This window comes from Lissotriton helveticus, chromosome 12, assembly GCF_964261635.1.
Source record: "Lissotriton helveticus chromosome 12, aLisHel1.1, whole genome shotgun sequence".
NCBI lineage: Eukaryota > Metazoa > Chordata > Amphibia > Caudata > Salamandridae > Lissotriton > Lissotriton helveticus.
This window is the reverse complement of record NC_136073.1, coordinates 905149983-905168833: the sequence shown is the minus strand read 5'-3', so window position 1 is coordinate 905168833 and position 18851 is coordinate 905149983. Positions and strand designations below refer to the sequence as shown.

Sequence of the window (18851 nt, the reverse complement as noted above, 5' to 3'; positions counted from 1 at the left end):
TTTCTTCACAGCTCTGGCTTCAGGGAACCTGAGGGGATTCCAATCCCCTCACACTCCCATAGGGCTTTGGTTTTTTTTAGCACATTCTGCCCTCTAGTGGCAGAATGTTCTAATAGCCTTATAGCCCTTCGTAGATGGGCTATACCGCTATTAAAGTCCCTCTCCCTTGTTAAAGGCCCTCGCCTTCGGCTCGGGGCCTTTAACGCTGGAGAGGGCCTTTAATAGCCGGTATAGCCGACTACGGCGGGCTACAAGGCTATATTATGATCTAAGGCTTGAAGAGCGTCATCGACTATATGTCCAAGGGTGATACACCGAGAAGCATTCCAGAGGGTACGAGCAGCAGTCGTTTTCACAGTCCTTGGAAGCGGCGCAGTAACCAGCAGCATGCATAAGTGAACCATTAATGATGGCGGCGGGTCATGTCCTCTGCAGAGGAGCAGGGTGACACTCAACAGCTGCATCGGTCCATCCTCTCGGTTCCAGATGTGTCGAAAGGACGGGCAGCTTTAGTCATCACTAGACAGGAGGTGCTGAAAACCTATCACTCAGAGCCTGGTTCAACTCATTGGTCGATCAATACTTTACACAGCCATGGCTTCATAAAGTATCGATCGATCAATGATTTGAAACAGGATCTGTGGACATTGGAAGAGCGGCTCATCGAGAGGCGTGGCCGAGGAAGCTTGGGCGGAATGTGATGATCGATGGACGGCAATCACTGATTGGGCGCTTTGTGTATGACAGCAGCGCGCGCCTTCCTTGTGGATAGGATGCTGCATGAAGCAGAGGACACATCTGGGAACATTTCTTGTTTGAACGGAAGTGTAGCGCCAAGAACACTCCCCAGGGCTCACGAGTGAGTCACCCTCGCCGCTCACTACCTTGAAGAACCGGTTTTTATATTCCAATAGTTTCTGCAGAATGCGCTCTGAGGCTTCAAGGCGCTAGACCTCAGCGGGTAACCATGGAGACAGTCGAGGACAGAGTCCGCTGTGGGGCGGGCGCTCGAAGGCAATGCCCCGCGGTGGCGTCAAAGGCCGGTCAATGCCCCCCCGCCCCCCCCCCCCCCGGATGCCGGTCACTGCCCCCTTCGAGGCGCCTCCCCAAGGTCACCCCCCCGGATCGGGGTTGGCACATCAGCCCAGCGGTGCCTCCGGGAGCGTCTCCGCGGTCCCTGGTTAGTGTTTAACCCGCTGAACTCCGACCGGGGCTGAGATAAGAGCCCGTCGGTCGGCGCTGCGAGGCACTCGACGAGGCGCTACAGCGAGGAAGCACAGGGAGACGAGGGGCAAGAACACCCACCGAGGGCCGAGGAGGGGCAGCACTGACCCACATGTGAGAGGAGACCCCCAGCTGCCTGGAAGGGACCCCCCACTTCCTGTGAGAGGAGACCCCCAGCTGCCTGGAAGGGACCCCCCACTTCCTGTGAGAGGAGACCCCCAGCTGCCTGGAGGGACCCCCACTTCCTGTGAGAGGAGACCCCCGCTGCAGGAGGGACCCCCCACTTCCTGTGAGAGGAGACCCCAGCTGCCTGGAAGGGACCCCCCACTTCCTGTGAGAGGAGAGAGACCCCCAGCTGCCTGGAAGGGACCCCCCACTTCCTGTGAGAGGAGACCCCCGCTGCAGGAGGGACACCCCACTTCCTGTGAGAGGAGACCCCAGCTGCCTGGAAGGGACCCCCCACTTCCTGTGAGAGGAGAGAGACCCCCAGCTGCCTGGAAGGGACCCCCCACTTCCTGTGAGAGGAGACCCCCGCTGCAGGAGGGACACCCCACTTCCTGTGAGAGGAGACCCCAGCTGCCTGGAAGGGACCCCCCACTTCCTGTGAGAGGAGACCCCAGCTGCCTGGAAGGGACACCCCACTTCCTGTGAGAGGAGACCCCAGCTGCCTGGAAGGGACCCCCCACTTCCTGTGAGAGGAGACCCCAGCTGCCTGGAAGGGACACCCCACTTCCTGTGAGAGGAGACCCCAGCTGCCTGGAAGGGACCCCCCACTTCCTGTGAGAGGAGACCCCAGCTGCCTGGAAGGGACCCCCCACTTCCTGTGAGAGGAGACCCCAGCTCCCAGGAGGGACACCCCACTTCCTGTGAGAGGAGACCCCAGCTCCCAGGAGGGACACCCCACTTCCTGTGAGAGGAGACCCCCAGCTCCCAGGAGGGACCCCCCACTTCCTGTGAGAGGAGACCCCAGCTGCCTGGAAGGGACCCCCCACTTCCTGTGAGAGGAGACCCCCAGCTGCCTGGAAGGGACACCCCACTTCCTGTGAGAGGAGACCCCAGCTGCCTGGAAGGGACCCCCCACTTCCTGTGAGAGGAGACCCCCAGCTGCCTGGAAGGGACACCCCACTTCCTGTGAGAGGAGACCCCCAGCTGCCTGGAAGGGACACCCCACTTCCTGTGAGAGGAGACCCCCAGCTGCCTGGAGGGACCCCCACTTCCTGTGAGAGGAGACCCCAGCTGCCTGGAAGGGACCCCCCACTTCCTGTGAGAGGAGACCCCCAGCTCCCAGGAGGGACCCCCCACTTCCTGTGAGAGGAGACCCCAGCTGCCTGGAGGGACCCCCACTTCCTGTGAGAGGAGACCCCCGCTGCAGGAGGGACCCTCGAGTCGCCTCTTGAGGGCGCCGCCAGTGACTCTGCCCCCAGCAGGCCCCTCCTCCTGCTCTGACCTCCCACCAGTGACTGGACCTTTGGTGAAGAAGCTCCACCTCAAAGAAGCCACCGCAGCCGCCTGTGTGCCACCAGCGGCGCCAGCGAAGGGATGGGCACCGGGGCCGCGGGGTGCGCCTGGAGCCAGGGGCTCGCGTACCTGGGCGCCTGCACCGCGGCCTACATCACCCTCCGGTTCACCTGCGCCGTCCTGCGGGGGGTGCGGATGTACCTGCTCTCCAGCGTCTGGAAGACCGACCTCAAGGCGTACGGGGAGTGGGCAGGTGAGCCAAGGAGGGGCGGCATACCATAACGAGCATTTGTAAAGCTACCTTCACCCAGAAGGGTATCTTGGCACTCAATACCACGTTTATTGCTACTTGCCTTAATGTAACTCATGTTATCGACCTCAGAAGGATGAAAGGCTGACTGGTACCTTCCTGCATAAAAACAATAATCAATGGTGTTTTTCTCCTTCTATGTGTGCTGCAGAATGCCGCACATTTCCCAGCGGGGAGGCGTTGGGATCTGACACATTTCCGGGTTTACCATCCCTTGTACATCTGGGAATGCATCACATTCCGTGCATGTTACGTAGAAACACAGACAGCAACACCCATGGAACGCCCCTTTCACGCAGAGTAATGCGTGGAAGGGGGCTGTTAGATTTGGGGGTCTCTAGTTGGCACAGGTAGGTACTTGTGACAAATAGGGACCCTCTCCTCTAGTCATGGTAAGGGGGTACACTCCTAAAATAACCCCGGCTCACCCCCTTGGTAGCTTGGCACGAGCAGACAGGCTTATCTCCGAGGCAGTGTGTGAAGCATTTGTGACCACATACAGTAATATAATGACAGCACTACAGATGCACACCGCACAGGTTTTATAAAAAAAATAAGTATTCTTTATATAGACTTATCACAAGTCCACAAACAACAAAAATCCACAATAGTACTTAAAATGGTAGAATTAGCTTAGTTCTTCTTAGATCTTAAAATGCGACACTTTGAGGCAATGGACCTTAAGATGTGACATGCAGGGCAATGAAAGTGTTGCAATAAAGGTGATGTGGTAGTCCCTTACACACAAGGACGGTGATGCGTTGAAGATCTGGTGCAAAGAAATAAAGATGGCGCTTTCGCCTTGATGCAACATGCTTCCCGGTGATGCGGCGGCATCTGCTGCGACGTCGGTCCTCTTCTCTGGCGATGCGAGATGCTTTACACGATGCGAGCCGCGACAGGCCCGGCGACACGCTTTCCAGTGAGGTGGCGGCGTTTGCTGCGACGTCTATCCTCTCTCCTGACGATGCGAGTTGCTTCCACAACGATGCAACAGGCCCTGCGACGCTCTTCCCGGTGATGCGGTGGCGGCTGCTGCAACATCGATCCTCTTCTCCGAAATGAGCCGTGATAGGCCCTGCAACACGCTTCTCGGAGATGCGGCAGCTTCTGATGCGACATCGATCCTCTTCTCCGTCGATGCAAGGCGTTTCAGGTTGTGAAGCGGCAGCGGCAGTTCGGCAACACGCTTCCTGTTCTTGAGTCGCACTTCCAGCTCATTGCAACATGCAAGTCCTCAAAAAGTCCAGCACAACTGCAGGCACTTCAAGAGAACTCTTGGGGAGCTGGGGGGTGAAGTCTGTTGTCCCTGAGACTTCATCAGGAGGCAAGCTCTGTTCCAAGCCCTTGGAGATCCATCACAAGTTGATGAAAAGTACACAATGTTCCTCTCTCCTTTCTTTGGCAGTCAGCAACCACTGCAGGCCAATCCCCCAAGCAGCACTTCAGTTAAGGGATAGTCTCTCCACAGTCTCTCTGGTTCCGCTCCTCAGCAAAGGTTTCTTGTTGTTGTCCAAAAGTGATCTCATTTCTCGGGATCAGGGACCCAATACTTATACCCCAAAATCCATTGTCCTCTGAGGGCAGAGGGGCCTGTGCCTAGCCCAAACCAGTTCTGGTCAGTCCTGGAGCACTCTGTTCACAAGACTTCTTTCCTTTCACAGTGCAGGCTCTCTATTCACCACTTGGCTGACTCATTCTGTCTCCTGGAATCCCCCATCTCTGTCACTCAAACTCCAGACAAGAAATACACAACCTAGCAGAGGCAGGCTTGGATAGTTAGACAAGAAAATACCTACTTTCTACAAGTGATATTTTCAAACACAGAATGTTAAAATCAACTTCACTAAAATATGTATTTTATCATTCTGAGTTCAGGCATACTAAACTCAAATTTCGACCTAGTTCCCTGAGTCAGTTAGGATTATAAAATGTAATAATCTAACTGCCCATTCTGGCCTATGGGGTACAAGTGGCCTTGCAATAGTGAAAATCGAAAATGGCTGTAATTCACTATTAGGACATGCCACACACACCAGGGCATGTCCTACATTATACTTACAATGCACCCTGCCCTTGGGCCTACCATAGGGGTGTCTAATATGAAGAAAAGGAAAGGTTTAGGGACTGGCAAGTGGGTGCACTTGCCCAGTCAACATGGCAGTACTAGACTGCACACAGGCTCTGCAATGCCAGACCTGAGACACACTTTTACAGGCTGCTTCTGTGGGTGGCACAACCAGTGCTGCAGGCCCAATAGCAGAATTTGGATTTACATGCCCTGAGCACACTCAGTGCACTGTACTAGGGTCTGACAAGTAAACCAAATCAGCCAATCATGGAGTCACTAATTCATACATCAATTTACAGTAGGGAGAGCATATGCACTTTAGCACTGATCAGCGGTGGTAAAGTGCTTAGAGTCATAAAACCACCAAAAACAGGTCAAACAAAATACAGGAGGAAGGCAAAAAGTTCAGGAATGACCCTGCAAAAAGGACCAAGTCCAACAGGGCTATATTTGCAAGGCCAAAAGTCACGCAGGGTGGATTTGCATAGCCTTGTAAATATGGGCCAGCACACTGTGCCACTGGAGCGTCAAAAAACGTGAGGCTTTGGTGGTGCAAAGGGCTCGTAAATATGCCCCAAAGTATTTCTGAGATTTTACACTTTCATGGCGATTTCTGGCACTTTGATACTTGTTTGCTTGGAGATGGAATCTGTCGTTACCATGCAGACCTCTTCCTGTCAGGTGCAGACAGAGTGCTTGCCAATCTGAACACTGACAAGAACGGGGCAAAGTCCCTGCCGCCTCCGTAAAACACATTGCAGGGTGCACTGAATGCACGGGAGAGAGAATGGATTACATGTGACAACACGTGTGTGGTTCAGTGTACCATTCAGATGTAAAATAGGCGGAAGGATATCCCACAGGAATAGATAAAGGGTGAGTCTAAAAGACCCCCACAGGCTGTTGCAAGATGTGATTGGCAAGGCTTCCAGCCAATGGCTAAACAGTCCCGAGGCTAAGGAGCAAATGGCTGAAGGAGGCTGGCCCAAAGCCGCTTTCTATGTCTACAGAGTAGGCTCCCTAGATGTTCCCTGGATGTAGAGGCAGTGCTGTGAGTAGGATGGAAAGGTGGCTGTCTCTACCAAGAGCCTGACAAAGAAGCAGGAATATTCTCCGAGAGGCTTTACCTCTGTAATAAGAGTGTAGTTCAAACATGGGAAGTAAAACCCTGTGTGTCACCAGTAAGTACCTGGGTGCCTAGTTGAGTTCTGTGCTAGTGCAAACAGACGTACACAACAATGGGCCCACTGCCAAAACGAGCCATAGCTATTGGATTTGCCAATGCTTGTTAGCAGCGAAAATAAATGAGCACCAAAGACTTTGCTGTAAATAATTAGAATTGAAAATGTTTCTGTTCCCAGGACAGGAGCTTGTGAATGAGGGAAACAACCTTTACAACGCACTACATTTACAACGCAGTCATTACATCGCAAAATCCTTTGCAACGCATGTCACTACAACACATCCATTACATTGCATGTCACTACAACGCATGACACTACATTGCATGTCACTACAACGCATACCATTACAACGCTTAGTACCTTTACACTATCCAATACTTTCCCAACTGTTGCACCCCCTGGAGTTAGAATAGTAATTTTTACCCCTACGCTATCCAACACTTACCTTAAAGGCAATGTAATGGTATGCGTTGTAAAGGTATAATGCAATGTAATGGAACGCGTTATAAGTGTAGTTAAAAAATAATTGTTGTAGTGGTATGCGATGTAAATGTATGCGTTGTAAAGGATGTTGCGATGGGAAAACTGCGTTGTAAATGCATGCGTTGTAAATGCATGCGTTGTAACGTCATTCATTCTGTGAATGATCATCACCAGGACTGTGAAGAGGGAGTGAGCTCGGGGTGTCAGTCGCTCTGATGGGCCTCTGGTGCCTCTTTCCTCCGCAGTCTCTCCTCTGATCGACACTTACGTCACTTCCCTCCCCACATCCCTCTGACATCTTTCATGTGCCCTCCTCCCTCCTCGTCAGCCATGCCTGCTCACTCTATGCTTCTGCACATTCCTCCTTCCAGCTCTCGCCTCCATGGCACTGTCTCTCTCACACACTCTGCCCCATTCACAGATATGTGACCATGGCTCCGAGGCCCTGCAGAGAGGCCAAGGATTGGATGTGCATGCAGTCTCAACATGTTTATTCAGCAGGGACAGGCGCCTACTGGTATCATGTCCCTGCTCTGTGTCCTTTTATGCCTTGGCACTGGTATCATGTCCCTGCTATGTGCCCTTTTATGCCTTGGCACTGGTATCATATCTGTGCTCTGTGCCCTTTTATGCCTTGGCACTGGTATCATGTCTGTGCTCTGTGCCGTTTTATGCCTTGGCACTGGTATCATATCTGTGCTCTGTGCCCTTTTATGCCTTGGCACTCGTATCATGTCTGTGCTCTGTGAAGTAAAGTAAAGTAAAGTCCACATTTGTAAAGCGCACAATCACCCGTAAGGGTCTCTAGGCGCTGGGGGCCGTCGGGAAGATTAAGCGAGCTATTGCCCAGAGTCACATGGTGCTGGGCTAACCTGCCGCCGGAGCCGGGGATCGAACCGTGGTCCCCAGATTCCAGCGTCAGTCGCCCTGGCCGCGGCGCCACACCTCTTCCACTGTGCCCTTTTATGCCTTGGCACTGGTATCATGTCTGTGCTCTGTGCCCTTTTATGCCTTGGCACTGGTATCATGTCTGTGCTCTGTGCCCTTTTATGCCTTGGCACTGGTATCATGTCCCCTGCTCTGTGCCCTTTTATGCTTTGGCACTGGCATCATGTCCCTGCTCTGTGCCCTTTTATGCATTGGCACTGGTATCATATCTGTGCTCTGTGCCCTTTTATGCCTTGGCACTGGTATCATGTCTGTGCTATGTGCCCTTTTATGCCTTGGCACTGGTATCATGTCTGTGCTCTGTGCCCTTTTATGCCTTGGCACTGGTATCATGTCTGTGCTCTGTGCCCTTTTATGCCTTGGCACTGGTATCATGTCCCCTGCTCTGTGCCCTTTTATGCCTTGGCACTGGTATCATGTCCCTGCTCTGTGCCCTTTTATGCCTTGGCACTGGTATCATATCTTTGCTCTGGGCCCTTTTATGCCTTGGCATTGGTATCGTGTCTGTGCTCTGTGCCCTTTTATGCCTTGGCACTGGTATCATATCTGTGCTCTGTGCCCTTTTATGCATTGGCACTGGTATCATGACTGTGCTCTGTGCCCTTTTATGCCTTGGCACTGGTATCATGTCTGTGCTCTGTGCCCTTTTATGCCTTGGCACTGGTATCATGTCTGTGCTCTATGCCCTTTTATGCCTTGGCACTGGTATCATGTCTGTGCTCTGTGCCCTTTTATGCCTTGGCACTGGTATCATGTCTGTGCTCTGTTCCCTTTTATGCCTTGGCACTGGTATCATATCCGTGCTCTGTGCTCTTTTATGCCTTGGCACTGGTATCATGTCCCTGCTCTGTGCCCTATTATGCCTTGGCACTGGTATCATATCCGTGCTCTGTGCCCTTTTATGCCTTGGCACTGGTATCATGTCTGTGCTCTGTGCCCTCTTATGCCTTGGCACTGGTATCATATCTGTGCCCTTTTACGCCTTGGCAAAGGTATCATATCCCTGCTCTGTGCCCTTTTATGCCTTGGCACTAGTATCATATCCGTGCTCTGTGCCCTTTTATGCCTTGGCACTGGTAGCATATCCATGGTCTGTGCCCTTTTATGCCTTGGCACTGGTATCATATCCGTGCTCTGTGCCCTTTTATGCCTTGGCACTGGTAGCATATCCATGGTCTGTGCCCTTTTATGCCTTGGCACTGGTATCATGTCTGTGCTCTGTTCCCTTTTATGCCTTGGCACTGGTATCATATCCGTGCTCTGTGCCCTATTATGCCTTGGCACTGGTATCATATCCGTGCTCTGTGCCCTTTTATGCCTTGGCAAAGGTATCATATCCCTGCTCTGTGCCCTTTTATGCCTTGGCACTAGTATCATATCCGTGCTCTGTGCCCTTTTATGCCTTGGCACTGGTAGCATATCCATGGTCTGTGCCCTTTTATGCCTTGGCACTGGTATCATATCCGTGCTCTGTGCCCTTTTATGCCTTGGCACTGGTATCATATCTGTGCTCTGTGCCCTTTTATGCCTTGGCACTGGTATGATGTCTGTGCTCTGTGCCCTTTTATGCCTTGGCACTGGTATGATGTCTGTGCTCTGTGCCCTTTTATGCCTTGGCACTGGTATCATATCCCTGCTCTGTGCCCTTTTATGCCTGGCACTGGTATCATGTCTGTGCTCTATGCCCTTTTATGCCTGTCTGTGCTCTATGCCCTTTTATGCCTTGGCACTGGTATCATATCCGTGCTCTGTGCCCTTTTATGCCTTGGCACTGATATCATAGCCGTGCTCTGTGCCCTTTTATGCCTTGGCACTGGTATCATATCCGTGCTCTGTGCCCTTTTATGCCTTGGCACTGGTATCATATCCGTGCTCTGTGCCCTTTTATGCCTTGGCACTGGTATCATATCTGTGCTCTGTGCCCTTTTATGCCTTGGCACTGGTATGATGTCTGTGCTCTGTGCCCTTTTATGCCTTGGCACTGGTATGATGTCTGTGCTCTGTGCCCTTTTATGCCTTGGCACTGGTATCATATCCCTGCTCTGTGCCCTTTTATGCCTGGCACTGGTATCATGTCTGTGCTCTATACCCTTTTATGCCTTGGCACTGTTATCATATCCGTGCTCTGTGCCCTTTTATGCCTTGGCACTGATATCATAGCCGTGCTCTGTGCCCTTTTATGCCTTGGCACTGGTATCATATCTGTGCTCTGTGCCCTTTTATGCCTTGGCACTGGTATCATGTCTGTGCTCTATGCCCTTTTATGCCTTGGCACTGGTATCATATCCGTGCTCTGTGCCCTTTTATGCCTTGGCACTGGTATCATATCTGTGCTCTGTGCCCTTTTATGCCTTGGCACTGGTATCATGTCTGTGCTCTATGCCCTTTTATGCCTTGGCACTGATATCATAGCCGTGCTCTGTGCCCTTTTATGCCTTGGCACTGGTATCATATCCGTGCTCTGTGCCCTTTTATGCCTTGGCACTGGTATCATATCCGTGCTCTGTGCCCTGTTATGCCTTGGCACTGGTATCATGTCTGTTCTCTTTCCCCTTTTATGCCTTGGCACTGATATGATGTCTGTGCACTGTGCCCTTTTATGCCTTGGCACTGGTATCATGTCTGTTCTCTTTCCCCTTTTATGCCTTGGCACTGATATGATGTCTGTGCTCTGTGCCCTTTTATGCCTTGGCACTGGTATGATGTCTGTGCTCTGTGCCCTTTTATGCCTTGGCACTGGTATCATATCCCTGCTCTGTGCCCTTTTATGCCTGGCACTGGTATCATGTCTGTGCTCTATGCCCTTTTATGCCTGTCTGTGCTCTATGCCCTTTTATGCCTTGGCACTGGTATCATATCCGTGCTCTGTGCCCTTTTATGCCTTGGCACTGATATCATAGCCGTGCTCTGTGCCCTTTTATGCCTTGGCACTGGTATCATATCCGTGCTCTGTGCCCTTTTATGCCTTGGCACTGGTATCATATCCGTGCTCTGTGCCCTTTTATGCCTTGGCACTGGTATCATATCTGTGCTCTGTGCCCTTTTATGCCTTGGCACTGGTATGATGTCTGTGCTCTGTGCCCTTTTATGCCTTGGCACTGGTATGATGTCTGTGCTCTGTGCCCTTTTATGCCTTGGCACTGGTATCATATCCCTGCTCTGTGCCCTTTTATGCCTGGCACTGGTATCATGTCTGTGCTCTATACCCTTTTATGCCTTGGCACTGTTATCATATCCGTGCTCTGTGCCCTTTTATGCCTTGGCACTGATATCATAGCCGTGCTCTGTGCCCTTTTATGCCTTGGCACTGGTATCATATCTGTGCTCTGTGCCCTTTTATGCCTTGGCACTGGTATCATGTCTGTGCTCTATGCCCTTTTATGCCTTGGCACTGGTATCATATCCGTGCTCTGTGCCCTTTTATGCCTTGGCACTGGTATCATATCTGTGCTCTGTGCCCTTTTATGCCTTGGCACTGGTATCATATCCGTGCTCTGTGCCCTTTTATGCCTTGGCACTGGTATCATATCTGTGCTCTGTGCCCTTTTATGCCTTGGCACTGGTATCATGTCTGTGCTCTATGCCCTTTTATGCCTTGGCACTGATATCATAGCCGTGCTCTGTGCCCTTTTATGCCTTGGCACTGGTATCATATCTGTGCTCTGTGCCCTTTTATGCCTTGGCACTGGTATCATATCCGTGCTCTGTGCCCTTTTATGCCTTGGCACTGGTATCATATCCGTGCTCTGTGCCCTGTTATGCCTTGGCACTGGTATCATGTCTGTTCTCTTTCCCCTTTTATGCCTTGGCACTGATATGATGTCTGTGCACTGTGCCCTTTTATGCCTTGGCACTGGTATCATGTCTGTTCTCTTACCCCTCTTTTGCCTTGGCACTGGTATCATGTCTGCACTCCATCTCCTGTTATGCCTTAGAATAAGCGAGTCTTTGCTATGTGTCTTGGTGTCGTCATGCCAGTGGTCTGGGCCCTTTAATTCCTTGTAGTGACCCGCTCTGTGCCATCTGCCTAAAGCTTGTTATTTTGTAAAGTCTGATCCCGAAATCTTTTCTTTTTCTCTTGCAGTTGTGACCGGAGCGACATCTGGGATTGGCAAAGCATATGCTCATGAGGTAATGGTCGTCAAAGTACTAAGTACTGCAAAGTTTGTACCTAGCGTGCCAACGTACTGCCTTTCATGGGCATCAGTAAGGGCTGCACCTGATACCCTCAGCTAGCGCTTCCCTAAACATTTAGCTTTTTCCTCCTTGGTTTTACTGTTTCTCATGAATGGCTTCTGGGCTCAGGGACTTTCCCTCTGTAAATACACTGTGAAAGTGCGCGTGACCTTTCTACCCATGGGTACTCAGAAACTTTCTCCCCGGGGCCAAATTTACAGTGTGGTTTATGTCCGAGGGCTGCACCGATGGGGGCGGGGTCAGTGGGGGAGGGGGCGGGCTAGAGCAACAACAAAAAAACTGTGACCATGAGGTTGATCACTGGTCCCTGTAGCGGACGCCTTCGTCCACTGAGCCACCAGACCCGGCATACACACATCTCTCTCTATCTCGTTCTTTTTCGTTCTCCCTCTGTCTCACTCACTCTGAATTTCTCACTCTCTCTCTCTCTGTCTCCCTCTCCATCTCTGTATCTGTCTCCCTCTCCATCTCTGCTTCCCTCTCCCTCTGTTTCCCTCTCCCTCTGTTTCCCTCTCCCTCTGTTTCCCTCTCCCTCTGTTTCCCTCTCCCTCACAATCTTTCCCTCTCCCTCCTTCCCTCTGTCTCCCTCTCTCCTTCCCTCTCCCTCCTTCCCTCTGTCTCCCTCTCTCTCCGTCTCTCTCCCTCACACTGAAGGCTCCCTCCCTCACTCTGGCTCTCTCCCTCACTCTGTCTCCCTCCCTCACTCTGTCTCCCTCCCTCACTCTGGCGGGCTCCCTCACTCTGGTGGGCTCCCTCACTCTGAAGGGCTCCATCACTCTCTCTCCCTCACTCCCCTTCCCTCACTCTCTTTCCCTCTCCCTCCCTCACTCTCCTTCCCTCACTCACTCTCCTTCACTCTCCATCCATCACTCTCCTTCCCTCACTCTCCTTCCCTCACTCTCCTTCCCTCTCCTCCCTCACTCTCCTTCCCTCACAGTCCCTCACTCTCCTTCCCTCACTCTCCTTCCCTCACTGTCCCTCACTCTCTCTCCCTCACTCTCCTTCCCTCACTCTCCTTCCCTCACTCTCTCTCCCTCTCTCTCCTTCCCTCACTCTCCTTCCCTCACCCTCACTCTCCTTCCCTCAGTCTCCTTCCCTCACTCTCCCTCACCCTCACTCTCCTTCCCTCACTCCCCTTCCCACTCTCCCTCACTCTCCTTCCCTTACTCTCTCCCTCCCTCACTCTCCTTCCCTCTCTCCCTCACTCTCCTTCCCTTACTCTCTCCCTCCCTCACTCTCCTTCCCTCTCTCCCTCACTCTCCTTCCCTCACTCTCCTTTCCTCACTCTCCTTCCCTCACTCTCCTTCCCTCACTCCCCTTCCCTTTCTCTCTACCTCCCCCACTCTCCTTCCCTCTCTCCCTCACTCTTCTTCCCTCGCTCTCCTTCCCTCACTCTTCTTCCCTCGCTCTCCTTCCCTCACTCTCCTTCCCTTACTCTCCTTCCCTCACTCTCCTTCCCTTACTCTCCTTCCCTCACTCCCCTTCCCTCACTCCCCTTCCCTCACTCTCCCTCACCCTCACTCTCCTTCCCTCAGTCTCCTTCCCTCACTCTCCCTCACTCTTCTTCCCTCACTCTCCCTCAGTCTCCCTCACTCTCCTTCCCTCACTCTCCCTCAGTCTCCTTCCCTCACTCTCCCTCACCCTCACTTTCCCTCACTCTCCTTCCCTCAGTCTCCCTCACTCTCCTTCCCTCCCCCACCCTCTCCCTCCCTCACTCTCCTTCCCTCACTCTCTCTCACTGTCTCTCCCCCACTCTCTCTCCCTCACTCTCCTTCCCTCACTTTCCTTACCTCACTCTCTCTCCCTCACTCTCCTTCCCTCACTCTCTCTCCCTCACTCTCCTTCCCTCACTCTCCCTCACGCTCACTCTCCTTCCCTCAGCCTTACTCTCCTTCCCTCAGTCTCCTTCTCTCACTCTCCTTCCCTCACTCTCATTCCCTCACATTCCTTCCCTCACTCTCCCTCAGTCTCCCTCACTCTCCTTCCCTCAGTCTCCCTCACTCTCATTCCCTCACTCTCCTTCCCTCTCTCTCCCTCAACCTCACTCTCTCTCTCACTCCCTTCCCTCACTCACTCTCCCTCACCCTCACCCTCCCTCCCTCACTCCTTCCCTCACTCTCCTTCCCTCACTCTCCCTCACTTTCCCTCACTCTCCTTCCCTCAGTCGCCCTCACTCTCCTTCCCTCACCCTCACTTTCCCTCACTCTCCTTCCCTCAGTCTCCCTCACTCTCCTTCCCTCACTCTCCCTCACTCTCCCTCACCCTCACTTTCCCTCACTCTCCCTCTCCCTCCCTGTCTCTCTTCCTCCCTTTCTCTACCTTCCTCTGTCATCTTACCCTGCCTGCCTGTGTGTGCCCGGGCTGAGACAGCTTAAGGGCACACACACACACAGCCGCACCTGAGCACTTCACAGGTCTTTAAAAGACCATTTGCATTTTAATGAGGCTTTGTTCACCTCTTAGCCCCCTGCAGCCCTACTCTGATTATGGCGGGAATCACCCGGCCCCCACAGAGCAGCAGAGTCTCTGAGTCGCGCTGCTGCAGGGGTGTTTGCTGACACTCTGTCAAAAAAAAAAAAAAGTCAAACACGGGTATGATGTCTGCAAGGTCCGCGGGCCGCCAGGGAAGGCATGCCGGGCCGCCACCGGCCCGCGGGCCGTACTATGAGTACCCCTGTTTCTACCCGTGTTAGGAAGTGGCGGGGACTCCATGTTCGGAACTATGAGCCAGCCGGTCCTTGACGACCGGTGTGTGCGCACTGGCATCTATCATGATTAAATGCACGAGCAGCCTGCATGAATGCGGACCCGCATCGAAGGTGCCGTAGTTGGAGTGCTGCCTGCCACCGCAGGCTGCGCCTGCACACTGACACCCAGTTTGTTAATCCGCATCATGTCAGCCCTCACAGACTCAGGCGGGTGCACTTGCACCTCTGGTGCTGGGGATGATGTGTCCAACCCTCTAACGCAGGTCCGTGTGCGCAATAGTGCACGTGCACCCTGGTAGTGAGGAATACCTATGTGTGTTTTCACTAACTATGATGCCTGCTCTTACCATCGGTTAACATGGGGAAGTAGCTGACATTACTTCGGGCTGCAATAGTGGATTGCAGTGGAGCAGTCTTGTGATGTTTCCCATCCATGGATTTGCAAGGCCAAGCCCCTTCCAGTGGTAAGGTTTTTTTTGGCATAACTCGTCTAGAAGTGACACTCATAGAATAAGGACACTTCTATGCTTTACATATCTTGTGTGCCCTGGTGCCTGGCTCCAGTGGACACCGGGGTCGGGGGAGCACATCTGTGCATTCCCCAGCGACCATCATAAGCCATGGGCATACCACTAGAGCAACAAGACCTCTGCCATTGGAGGGCCGGATGGGATAGATTGGAGAGAGTGGTTTTGACACTTAGCCTCTCGGGCCTGATCATGGCCCCACTAAAGATTAATATCTGCATTCCATGGCAGACCAGGCCGACAATTTAGGGGAGACATCTGTGGTTCAAAGGGAAACATCTTAACCCACTCCTAACTTTAAAAACACGTGAGAGTATAGCTACAAGTGCCATCCTTCAGCAAGGGGTGAGATAGGCTTGAGGGGACGCAGGACAAGAGAACCCAGACTGCGTGCTGCACACTGCCAGAGGAATCAGTTGTGCACATGGAGGATTACAGGCCGTGAAGGGGACCGCGTGCCCCTTCTGAATAGTAACTGGCCTGGGCCAAGATCTGCTGAAGTGTGGCACCCTGAAGTGTGCTCTCCAAGGGTCCGTTAGCGGGCCTCCTGTTCTCCCGGAGATCTCACGCAATCAAAGATCTCCACCGAGGGACCTGCACCATCTACCGGTGACATCTGGACAGCGGTGGCCTCTCAAGTGCCTACATCGGCTATGGAATCCCATCTGGTGGCGCGATGTGAGTAAGGAATTAAGACTTGTGTCTGGAGACAGGATTGTTAAGTGCGGAGTCCCAGATATCGTGCCTACCTCTAAAGACGTGTGGTGCCTGTACTGCAGGGACACTCATTAGCATCAAGTTGGTGGTGTGCGGATTCGAGGGCTGCCGGTCCCCGCGTGGTCCATTTCATCGATCGTGCCGCATCTCTCTTCTGCGACACGCAGACTGCATGCACATTGCGTGCACTGTCTGATTCACAGAGTGCTACCCTGGGAGGTGGGAGTGTACCCGTAGTAGAGCCTCATTTTATCTCATGTGGCTCAGCTGAACTTGCACGTGTGAGTGTGTGACTGGACTGGTCTTGTGCAACCCGTATCATCATGCATCAGACGTTAGGGGCGATCCCGCTGGTGTGTGAGTAGTGTGCGACCCCACCCCCAATTGTAATGCATCAGACGTTATTCCTCATTTCCAGGGAGGTATGGAATTTGCAACTCTTCATCATGTGTGACGAGAATTGATTGGTGCAACCCATCTGAACGTGCACCAGTCATTGTGCCTCACTTCCAGGGTGTTACAGTATTTACAGATCTTCATTTTAAAGACCTGAAGTGTCTGGTGCAACACATACCACAACACGCACCAGATGCTGTGCCCAGATTGCCTGATTAATCATTGTGTACAGCTCGGGGTGCCTCCTTTTATAGTGAGGCTCGCCTGTGCTACTCCCCCTTCATTGGCTATTCCCTTTTGACCCTCATCACGGTGGACCTACTGCCCTCTTCACAACTAGCCCCACCTGAAGACATTTTAGCACCAGGTGGTAGCAAAAGGGAGCTTGACCGGGTTGCAGGAACGCGTCCGATACAGTCAGAAGCGGGTCAAAGGCTGCGTGACTGCATTGTGTTTTGAGACCTGCGAGTGAACTTCCCGATTAGCTGCTAAACTTCCCTTGTTTACATCTACCTTCTAATTAAAACTGTTTCAGATTCCCACCTGCTTACTGAGGACCCAGACTAAGTGTGACTTCGGCACGCACGTGGCCCAGTGTCTGGGAGGCGGGCTGGTCATCTTCCATCCGGGGGTACAGGACAATCGGGGTGAACTAGAGGGTGGAGGAAGGCCAGGGCCACGGAGTCGGTGGGCTGTTATCCATTGACTTGCAGGGTACTAGTAGCATCGCATTACGGTGCTGAGTGCATATGTGTGTGAGTGTGAACCATACAGACTGGGCTGGTACGTATCACACAGTGGAGTGTGTGTGAGTAGGAGTGATAGTTGGTGGACCGCCTGTGATTCACAACACTGGCTGGCGCTGCCGCTTTATACGATGATTTTATGCCAAAAGCACAAAACATTTGACATTGGGTTTTATCCACGTGGCTCTGGCCTTCAGTGCTGCTAAAAAGTGTTCTTGCTTCATGTACATACATTTCTTTGATACCGTTGCTACCCACGGTGCTCCCTATAACTGCGCTGGACTGTATTATCAGGATTGCAGAGTGTTGCACCGCATAAGAGTGCTCTCGCTCTCTCTGTGTGGGGGATGGGGGTTGTGAGATAAGGAATTATCCACAGAGTACATACCATTGATTACTATTGATCATAACAAAATGAGTGGGCCTAGTACTGCCAGCAATATTTCCAAAGTGTTTTATGAGATAAAAAATATATGATTTCATGTTATAATGATTGAATATGTGTGTTGCATGTAAATGTTAATTTCATATATCCTGTGTGAAGTCTTGTTTCTGAAGCTCAGTGTATTTATCCCGAGTGACGGCTGTGCCTCTGCTTTACACATTGCTTCTGAAGTAAGCCTGATTGCTCAGTTCCAAGCACAGGCTATCCGGCGAGTGTAATCACCCGTCCTTGACGGGGGCGGTAGGTTCTGCCTAGCTGGGGGCATCCCATTCAGCCAACCAGAATGTGCTGATTCCATCAGCAAGTGATTTCCACTAAGAATCCCTCCGCTGCGGATGGAGGGTCACTGCCAAATGATGAGCATCAAAGGCCTCTCGGGCCACGCCCAAGCGCAAGCCATGGTCACCGGATGTATGACATTACAACGCATACATTTACATCGCGGTACATTACATCGCGGTTTTTACAATGCAAGTCTTACAACGACTTGCGTTGGAGGGCGCTGGACTTAGGAGTAGTATAATTTACTATTCCAACTCCAGTCTACATACAGTAGGAAAGGTGTTTGATAGTAAATTATACTATTCCTTGTCCTAGAGCGCCCTCCAGCGCAAGTCGTTGTAACGACTTGCGTTGTGAAAACCGTGATGTAATAGCATCGCAATTTAATCCCTGCGTTGTAAAGAATGTTTCCCTGGTCACCCATCACTCCACGTCCTTGTGACCTCTCCCACCAGTGTGCACCCAGGATGAGACCCAGGCGCAGATCTACAAAGGTTTTTTGTTCCTTTTTTATTGCAAACTGACACCAAATCCTTTTGGGGATTTAAAAACCATCACAAATTGGTATTTGTGTTGCTTTGAGTCGCAGGCTGGCTCTCTATGTAGGGCACTAAAACGAAGTACACTGCGCAGCGAGTCCAGCGGGTCCCTTACTGGTATACAGAGGTAAAAGAAGATAATACTAACGCTCTCTTTTGTGGTAGGGTGGGTGAGCAGTTAGGCGCATCAGAGGGTAGAGCTCAGTGTTTGTTGTACTCACAGAGGTAATAAATGAGACACACACTCAAGAATAAATCAGACACCAATTTATAAAACTAACATTGATTTTTATCTAATTTTGCAGCCAAGAACTTCATTCTAAAGTAAGTACTTTTTAAGTTATGATGTTTCAAAGTTCGCCAAATTTATAACTGTTGTGCACAATTACGCACAATAGAAGTCAATGGGAGAAAATAGGAAAAAGCATATAAAATCACACAGTGGGTTCTCAAGGTTCACCTTCTGGATTTAGGTAAGTAGCAGGGCCAGGTCCAATTGTTCCAGCAGCAGAAGATCAGGGGCGTTTCAGATTTGGCCAGGGGCAGTGTGCTGACGTCATTGGTAGCCGACATGTTACGAAGAAGGGAGGCCACCTGAAAACACGCTGAACAGAGG

General features: G+C 51.9%; 1 protein-coding gene across 1 annotated transcript in view; it reads left to right on the top strand.

Moving 5' to 3' along the window:
- Positions 1-2562: 2562 nt before the first annotated feature.
- The window catches only part of LOC144798485 (very-long-chain 3-oxoacyl-CoA reductase-A-like), a 75564-nt gene continuing 59275 nt past the window's right edge, over positions 2563-18851 (top strand). Inside the window, exons 1-2 of the mRNA XM_078669387.1 lie at positions 2563-2935; positions 11763-11809. Coding sequence (XP_078525513.1) covers positions 2764-2935; positions 11763-11809 — 219 coding nt within the window. The 5' untranslated portion in view covers positions 2563-2763. The remainder of the gene's footprint in view (positions 2936-11762; positions 11810-18851) is intronic.